This window comes from Zonotrichia albicollis, chromosome 29 (assembly GCF_047830755.1).
Source record: "Zonotrichia albicollis isolate bZonAlb1 chromosome 29, bZonAlb1.hap1, whole genome shotgun sequence".
NCBI lineage: Eukaryota > Metazoa > Chordata > Aves > Passeriformes > Passerellidae > Zonotrichia > Zonotrichia albicollis.
Genome location: NC_133847.1, coordinates 22580 through 31796, shown reverse-complemented (window position 1 = coordinate 31796; position 9217 = coordinate 22580). Strand labels below are relative to the sequence as shown.

General features: G+C 50.0%; 1 protein-coding gene across 1 annotated transcript; it reads left to right on the top strand.

The window, feature by feature from the left end:
* The first annotated feature begins 3115 nt into the window (after positions 1–3115).
* LOC102071739 (protein MRP-126) lies at positions 3116–4968 on the top strand. Its single transcript, XM_014274024.3, has 3 exons — positions 3116–3202; positions 3974–4132; positions 4637–4968. The coding sequence occupies exons 1-3, from the start codon at positions 3194–3196 to the stop codon at positions 4820–4822; spliced, it is 354 nt and encodes a 117-aa protein (XP_014129499.2). The 5' UTR covers positions 3116–3193; the 3' UTR covers positions 4823–4968.
* Positions 4969–9217: the final 4249 nt, after the last annotated feature.

Genomic DNA, 9217 nt, shown 5'->3' with positions numbered 1-9217 from the left:
AATGGATTGCTCCAAAAATCGGGCTGATCCAACTGATTTCTCCCAAAATTGGCCTTATCCAAAGGATTTCTCCTAAAAGCCGCTGTGTCCCCAACCACAGGACTTTGGGACAAAATCCTGTCCCCTCTGGGGTTTAATTTGGGGCTAAGGGTGAGGTAGAGGAGGGTTGGGACATCCTGCAGCTCCCAAGCCCTTCCCAGGGCAGGGAAGGATCCTGGAAGCGGAATTTGGACAGGGACATGACCCCTCCTGGTGTCCCCAAATTTAGGACAGGAACCGAGCTGGCTACTTGGAGAAGCTCTTCCAGGAGACCGACCTGAACAAGGACAAGGAGCTGAGTTTTGAGGAGTTCACCATCGTGCTGAGCAAGCTGGCCGACGACGCCCACCGCATCAGCCACGGCTCCGAGCGCTGCGGGCCCGACAAGGATTGAGCCTGGCACGGAAAAATGGGAGAGGGAAGCTTGGGGAGTCGGGTTCTGGTTGCTCCCTGCCCGCGTGGAGCAGCCCCATGGCACAATAAAGAGCAGCACTTGAAGTTCTCTGAGGTTTTCCTTGTCCATCATAGGGGTGGGAGGAGGGACAGAGATGGGTGGGTGGGGTCACCTGAAGCGACGGTTTTTGCCAAAAAATCCTCATGAAGCAAAATGTTCCCAGTGCCCAAAATCCTGTGGTTTGGGATATTGGGATTTCAGGATGATTTTAATATTTTTTAATATTGTGATATTTGGGTTAATGATGGTTTTCTGCCATTCTGGGAGAGATGTGGAGTCCAGACACTTCCATATGTCAAAACTGCAACACCCAAACATCCAAAATTCCAAATCTTGGATCTGAGGAAACACCCAAACACCCAAAATCCCAAATCTTGGATCTGAGGCAACACCCAAACACCCCAAAATCCCAAATCCTGCATCTCAGGGACTGGGAATGCTCTGCTTGATGACAATTTGGGATTTGGGAAGTTGGGGTATTGGGGTGTTGGGATATGGACCCCGATGGGACAAAGTTGCTGCTCCCTTTCCCCACACCAGCCACTCTCCTGCTACTAAAAGTGAGTTTTGAAAGAATTTTGCAACTTTTTGCAACTCAGGGTGTTCCTGTGGGTCCCTGGGCACCTCCCAGCAGATCCTGGGCTGTTTCTGCGCCAGTTCATGGATCCTTGGCCGAGCTTGGGACTTGGGGACAGCTGGACAGGGAGGTTCCTCTGCAAGGACACCTCAGAGCCACCAAAGTAGTGCCAGCACCGGTCCCTGTGACCCTCAGCACTGCCCCTTGTCCCCGAGCACCTCAGTGACCACTGACCACTCACACCTGGGGGTCACACCTGGCTCAGGCCACCTTGGAACCCCCTGTCCCCCATCCTTGTCCCCCTGGCACGTCCAGGGTGACCAAAGTGACCCAAGGAGGTTTCCTGAAGTTGCACCAAAATTCTGCAACACCGTGGCCTCCTCCGGACACCCCTGTTGTGAAATGTCCCCGATGTCCCCAAATGTCCTGTTCTGCAGCAGAACCTGCCTGTTGTGAAAGCAGAGCAGCCCAGCAGCCAGGGCTGGGGGCTGGGGATGGAATCCTGGGGTCCTTTCACTTGGGAAAGACCTCCAAGATGGAGTCCAACCTGTGACCTGTTCCCACCTGGTCACCCAGACCAATGTCCAACCTCTAACCTGTCCCCACGTGGTCACCAATGTCCAACCTGTGACCTGTCCCCACCTGGTCACCCTGACCAATGTCCCCACCTGGTCACCCAGATCAATGTCCAACCTCTGACTTGTCCCTGCCTGGTCACCCAGACCAATGTCCAACCTGTGGCCTGTCCCCACCTGGTCACCAACATCCAATGTCCAGCCTGTGATCTGTCCTCACCTGGTCACTCAGACCAATGTCCAGTCCTTCCTTGGACACCTCCAGGGATGGTGACTCCAAACCTTCATGATTTGGTCACCATTTCCAGGAGGAAATTCCTGCTGAAAGGAGCTCCTGAACTCGGCCTAGGCCTTGTTTTGGCCTCCAAAACCAGGAGACCAAAGACCAACCTGAGATGAACCATGACGAGACCAACACGAGCTGGGCAGGTCAAACAAACCCCAGACGAGAGTTCTGAGTCAGCAAGCAGCTCATTTTGATGAGGAAACGCTGGAAAATCTCATTTTGCTCCCCAGCTTGGCAGCTCGGAGCTGCCAGGCCCGTGCTGGGCCTCTGCCAGGCCGAGAAAAAACAACACCACAAAAGAAGCCACAAAATCCGGGACAGAGCCCTGAAAAGCGAAATAAAAATTCACCTTTGAGCCACACCTGGGCTCTGCAGCTCAGGGCACACCTGGGGTGGGGACAAACCACCCTTGGCACGGATGGAATGGAGCTCCTGGAGCTGGGCCAGGCCGGGAACACGCCCGGATTGTCTTTCATGGACAGATGGTTGCCGCAGGCTGGGGACGGCCCTGGTGCCACCTGTGCCCTGTGTGACACAGCCAGGAGTGGGTGGCACCTGGTGTTCTGCTCTGGTGAAGGGTCAAAGGTCGGGCTCGGTGATTTTGGAGGTTTTTGGCAAGTCCTGGGACACTGGGATGGACCAAGGGTGGGGATGATTTGGGGATGAGCAGGGCAGGGGGTGATCTTCACCCTCTGGCATCAGCAAACAGCCCTGGAAAGGAGGAAAATGTGGGAAAAATCACAAATGTGGAAAAATCCCAGATGTGGAAAAAACCCCAGTTGTGGAAAAGTCTCAGATATGGAAGAATCCCAAATGTGAAACAATCCCAAATGTGGAAAAGTTTCAGATGTGGAAGAATTCAAAATGTGGAAGAATCCAAAATGTGGAAAAATCCCAAATGTGGAAGAATCCCAAATGTGGAAAATCCCAAATGTGGAAAATCCCAAATGTGGAAAAATCCCAAATATGGAAAAATCCACAAAGGAAGGGAATTTTGCCCAGAGCTGGTGGCAAATCCCAGCAGGTGAGGGGACAGTGCCACCCCCACCTGAGCCGGTGACACCCCGAGCTTGCAGGAAAACCCACAGAGCCCCTTTTAGGGAACTTTCCGGAGCCTTGAGCAATCCCTGGGGCCTTGTGGGGCCAGCCAGGAACGGGATGGGGACATTTCACAATGAGGACACCTCATGGCTGGGCTATAAGAGACCCCGAGGTGACACCGGCCCCGCAGCCGCCCCAGGGGACATCGCTGAGGTGACAAGATGAGCAAGGCAAGTACAGGGGGACATTTGGGGTGTCTGTGCTCTTTTCCAGGTCATCTGAAGTGTGAGGATCCTTAGGGAGCTTCTCTTCATCTCCACCCGGGGTCCTGGCTGGGCAAAACCATCTCCAGAACCTGTGAGGAGAGAGGTTTGCTCCTGGAAGAGGTTCCTGGCCACCAAAGAGGCTCCTGGAATGTCAGATCTCCTGCTCTGTGTCCCCACTGAGGGTTTTGGGGGTTTTGCCACCTTCTCTGTGTCCCTACAGAGGGTTTTGTGGTGTTGTCACCTTCTTGGTGTCCCCACAGAAGGTTTTGTGGTGTTGTCACCTTCTCGGTGTCCCCACAGAAGGTTTTGTGGTGTTGTTACCTTCTCTGTGTCCCCACAGAGGATTTTCAGGTGTTGTCACCTTCTCTGTGTCCCCACTGAGGGTTTTGGGGTGTTATCACCTGCTCTGTGTTTTTTGGGGCATTATCACCTTCTCTGGTTGGTTTATCAGCAGAACCAACCTCAAACCAGGTCCATTTTGGGGCCAAATAATCTCTGAGCTCTCATCTGTAGGAGCACAGAGCCTGCCAGGTCCTTCACCCTCCTTGGAGAAAACTCCAACAGCTCCAAAACTGGACAGTTCCTCCCCAGATTTTCTCCTTCAGCTTCCTTAGAGAAGGAGGTCCTTCAGCCCCCAACAGCTCCAGAAGGGAACGTTTCTCCCCAGATTCTCCTGGATCCAGCCCAGTTATCCCAGATTCTCCTGGACATTCTGAGTGACCATTTCTCCTGCAGGGCCAGCAGAGCCAGGAGCAGCTGTCAGAGCTGGAGAAGGCCATGGACGCCATCATTGATGTCTTCCACCAGTACTCGCGCCGCGAGGGCGACAGGGACACCCTGACCAAGAAGGAGCTCAAGATGATGATTGACAAGCAGCTGGCCAATTACCTGAAGGTGAGGTGTTGGATTGTCCCCAGAGTTTGGGTTCACCCCCTTCCTGCTCTGCTCTCCTGTCCAACCACCCCGTCCCAAATGTTCTCCATGAAGGAAACCCCACAGCTCTCATCTCTTTCTCTGTAAAATTCAGCCCAAAATCTCCTTTTCCTCCTGGAAGCCACACCCCAAATACTCCCAAAGCACCAATTTTTTTTGGTTTGGAACTCACCTTTCTAAAGCAAAAAGAAAATTTTGTCTACCCAGGGGAGAAACTCTTGCTCTGCTCTCCTGCCCAACCGCCCTGTCCCAAACGTTCTCCGTGAAGGAACCCTCATCCCCTTCTCTGCAAAAATCAGCCCAAAATCTCATTTTCCTCCTGGAAGCCACACCACAAAAAAACCCCAAAACCCCAATTTTTTTGGTTTGGAACTCACCTTCCTAAAGCCAAAGGGAAATTTTGTCCACCCAGGGATAAAACAAGGAGATTTTGCCCTCACTTTGTCCCCTCCTTCTCCTTCACAGCACGTGAAGAACAAGGCCACCATCGACCAGCTCATGAAGGACCTGGACGTCAACAAGGACGCCCAGATCAACTTTGGGGAGATGATGCTGCTGGTCACCCGTGTCACCTGTGCCACCCATGAGCACCTGCACGAGGTGGAGGACCACCAGCACCAGCACCAGCACCAGCACCAGCACCACCACTGAGGCCGCCCCTCCGAGCAAAATCCTGGAGCTTGGAGAAGCTTCCAGAGCTGAATCCTGCCTTAAAATCCTCCCTCTCCTCCTCCTCTTCCTCCTCCTCTTCCTCCCAGCGTCGTGGTTTTGCTGCCAAATAAAGATTTCTGAAGCTCTCCTGTGTCTCTGTGGTTTTTTCTGGGTTTTTTCTCTTCTTTCTCACCTTTGGGACTGGAAATTTGGGATTCACCCCAGCAACTGCTGGGCACCCAGGATTTGACAGATTTTTGCATTTCTAACTGGAAAAAACCCACATTTTTTTGGAAATTCTGCACAGATGTCCCTAGGCTGAGCTCTGGTGGTGGGCAGGAGCTGGGAGGAAGGATGAGCAATATTATTTGCAGAAAAACCCTTTTTGGGGTATTTTTCCTGCAGAGATGGCGGTGGGCACTTTAAGTGTTGGGCTTAAAAACTTATTTGTGGACAAGAAGGTGAAAGAACACCAATCCCTCACCCAGAACACCCCAAAAAGGTTAATTAGTTAATAATTAGCTGCTTTTCAAAGGGAAAAGCTGGCTGGGAGCTGCCCAAACCCTTTTTGGGGCAGAAACCACCAGAGCTGATTTCCCAAGGGTGACTCAAAACCCTGAAACCGCCCAGATCCGGAAGGGAACCTTCCAGAAACTTCCCCAAAGCAGCAAGAGCTGAAGCAAGACGCAATTAATTAACACAAGACACAATTAACACAAGACTTCCCCTGGTTTGCTTCACCCTCAGGTTGCTTCAGCTTCCTCTGGAGGTGGTATTGACATCCAAAATGCCAAATTCCTCCTAACCAGGTCAAAGCTCCTGCAGGAGCAGGGAGTCCTCAGCTCTGTGCCCCCCCAAAAATGAGGTGTTTTTAAAATGTTTTTTTAAAATATTTACTTTTAAAATTAATTTTAAAATTTAATAAATAATAATAATAATAAAAAATTAAATAGTACTAATAAATGATATTATTTATATGATAATATATAATATATTACATTAAATACATTATTATATTTATATATTTTATATATAATATTATCATATTATGTATAATATAATAGTATATAATAATGTGCTATATTATATTCATAGACCATATTATATTAATATGCAATATTAATATATTGTATATTATATTAAAATATAACAGAATGCAATATTAGATTAATATATTATATATTAAATTAATTTATAACATATTATATCAATATAATATATGCTATATACTATGTGCTGTGTACTATATAATTTATAATATATTATACTATATAAAATATATATAATATATAATATTATATATTATATATATAATATTATATATCATATATAATATATATAATATTATATGATATTATATTATGGTATGATATAATATAATATGATATTATATAATATAATATATTATAATATAATATCATACAATTATAAATAATATTTATTGATTTATTTTTACTAATAATCCCCTAATAAAATATAATTTTAATAATCCCCTGAAAGACTGGCATTCAGAGGCCAGCCCGGGCTCCTGCTGCCACCTGCTGGGATGTGACATCGCCAGGATGTGACACTTGCAGAGGCCACCAGGTCCTGCCTGAGCTGCCACCGCCAGGGGAGCGCTGACTTTGACCCTCACCCGTGGAGAAATTCCCTAAACTTCGAAATAGACTGGAAGCCACAAAAGTGTGAAATTATAGAGAGCAGTGTAGGAGGATCACTTGGTGAGAAGTTGAATTTTTGGGATTTTTAGTATGCAGGATGGAGGGCACAAAGTGTCCTCCTGAATTTCTTCTTCATGCTTCTTCTTCGTGGGTTTGGGTGGCATTTTGTAATTGGGCGGAAAAATCCATATTGGGATCAGTTATTGGGTTAAAAGGGGAAATAATTTGGGTGTCAGTTCTTAATTGGATAGTTTGGTCTTAAAAAACCTTGGAACAAGAGATTGTTGGCCATTTTGTGCCTCCTAATGAAAAACTGCCAAACTCACAGTTCTGAGATTAACTGATAAGAAATAATAAACACAATAATGAACACTTGAGTCCAAACACAAATTACTGTCCCAAATGCCTTCAATCCAGACCCAGAGAAACCCACAACTGGTACCCCCACAGTGATGCCCCAAACCCAGCCCTGAAGGGAATCCCAAAAAATCCCACAAAAGCTCTGGGAGTTCCCAAAGAGGGAGAGCAGCCAGAGCTGCTGCAGCTGCCCCAAAAGCATCCAGGGACCTGCAGGGACTCGCAGCCTCTTGCCTCATCCTGCTGGGGAAGGAAAATTTGGCTCCAGCCCTTGTCTTGAGCCCATTTCCAACGCACCGAGGAGCGTGGGTGGCTCTGCAGCTCCTCCTGTCCCAGCCGTGGGGAGATGGGGAGAGAGATCAGCTCATATCGAGAGATCTTGGAGCCCGAGAGGGGCACGCCCTGGGCAGGGGAGGGATTTTGGCAGCCCCACGGCTCCTCCGGGAGCAGAAGGAGCTGGGCTGGGAGCAGCTGAGCCCCTGAGCCTTTGCCGGGTCCTGGGGAGGGATCAGAGCCTGGTCCTGGTTCCATCAGGGCAGGATCAGAGCCTGGTCCTGGCTCCATCAGGGCAGGATCAGAGTCTGGTCCTGGGCAGGATCAGAACCTGAGCCTGGTCCTGGCTCCATCAGGGCAGGATCAGAGCCTGGTCCTGGTTCCATCAGGGCAGGATCAGAACCTGACCCTGGTCCTGGTTCCATCAGGGCAGGATCAGAGCCTGGTCCTGGGCAGGATCAGAACCTGAGCCTGGTCCTGGTTCCATCAGGGCAGGATCAAATTCTGGTCCTGGGCAGGATCAGAACCTGAGCCTGGTCCTGGCTCCACTGGGGCAGGATCAAAGCCTGGTCCTGGTTCCATCAGGGCAGGATCAGAACCTGAGCCTGGTCCTGGTTCCATCAGGGCAGGATCAGAGCCTGGTCCTGGGCAGGATCAGAACCTGAGCCTGGTCCTGGTTCCATCAGGGCAGGATCAAATTCTGGTCCTGGGCAGGATCAGAACCTGAGCCTGGTCCTGGCTCCACTGGGGCAGGATCAAAGCCTGGTCCTGGTTCCATCAGGGCAGGATCAGAACCTGAGCCTGGTCCTGGTTCCATCAGGGCAGGATCAGAGCCTGGTCCTGGGCAGGATCAGAACCTGAGCCTGGTCCTGGTTCCATCAGGGCAGGATCAAAGTCTGGTCCTGGGCAGGGCTCCATTGGGACAGGATGGTCCTGGTCTCTGATCCCAGATCCATCAGGGCAGGATCAAAACCTGATCCGGGTCCTGGCTCCATTGGAGCAGGATCAGAACCTGACCACGGTTCCACCAGAGCAGGATCAGAACCTGACCACGGTTCCACCAGGGCAGGATCAGAGCCTCGTCCTGGTGCTGGCTCCATCAGGGAAGGATCAGAGCCTGAACCTGGTCCCAGATCCATCAGGACAAGGTCACATCCTGACCCTGGATCCATTGGGACAGGATCCCATGGTGATCCCAGATCCATCAGGACAGGATCAGAGCCTGGTCCCAGATCCATCAGGACAGGACCCACAGTGGTCCCCAGGTGTCCCCACCATGCCACCACTGCCAAACCCACAAACCCCTTGTGTTGTAGAAGAAAAATCCCCATTTAGGGGATGAGAAATGCAGAATTTTATGTGAGAAGGGCGTTTTTTGGACACCCAAGGAGGTGCTTTGTCCCTGACCTACATCCACCTCTCCAGGTGTGCCGTAAACATCCTGGGAGCACAGGAGAATGAGGGAGGCTCCCTGTGAAGAGAACAGGACTGACCAGAAGGAATCTTCTCCTCCTTCTCCTCCTCCTCCTCCTCCTCCTCCCACCCTGATCCTGCCCGGGGCTTCTCCAAGCCTCTCCCGCCACTCCCGGTGCAGATCCAGGTGAGGCTCCATGGCTTCTTTTTGCCTTTAAAATGAATTTTTGTGTTTGAAATGAGCTTTTGTGTTAGTGGCGCTGCCTTAGAACCGGTTTTAGCCAGCGGCAGGATGGGATCAGCTCCTTTGGGCACCTGCAGGAGCTGATTCATTCACCCCACAAGTGCCTGGGAGCAGCTTCCCTCTAATTGAGGCAGGGAAAGTGGAAAAAATGAGGGGAATCGAGGGGAAAGTCCGAAGAGAAGCTGGGAAAGGAAAGTTTCTTTTCATCTCTGGTGAAATCAATCGCAGGAAGGCTGAGGTGGGATGTTTGGGGTTTTTGGAAGGGAAATTTGGGATTTTGGAAGGGATGTTTAGGATCATTGGAAGGGATATTTGGGATTATTGGATGTTTGTGGTATTTGGAAGGGATATTTGGGACTTTTGGAAGGGATGTTTGGGATTATTGAAAGGGGTGTTTGGGATTTTTGGATGGGATATTTGGGGTTTTTGGGAGGGATCTTTGGGGGG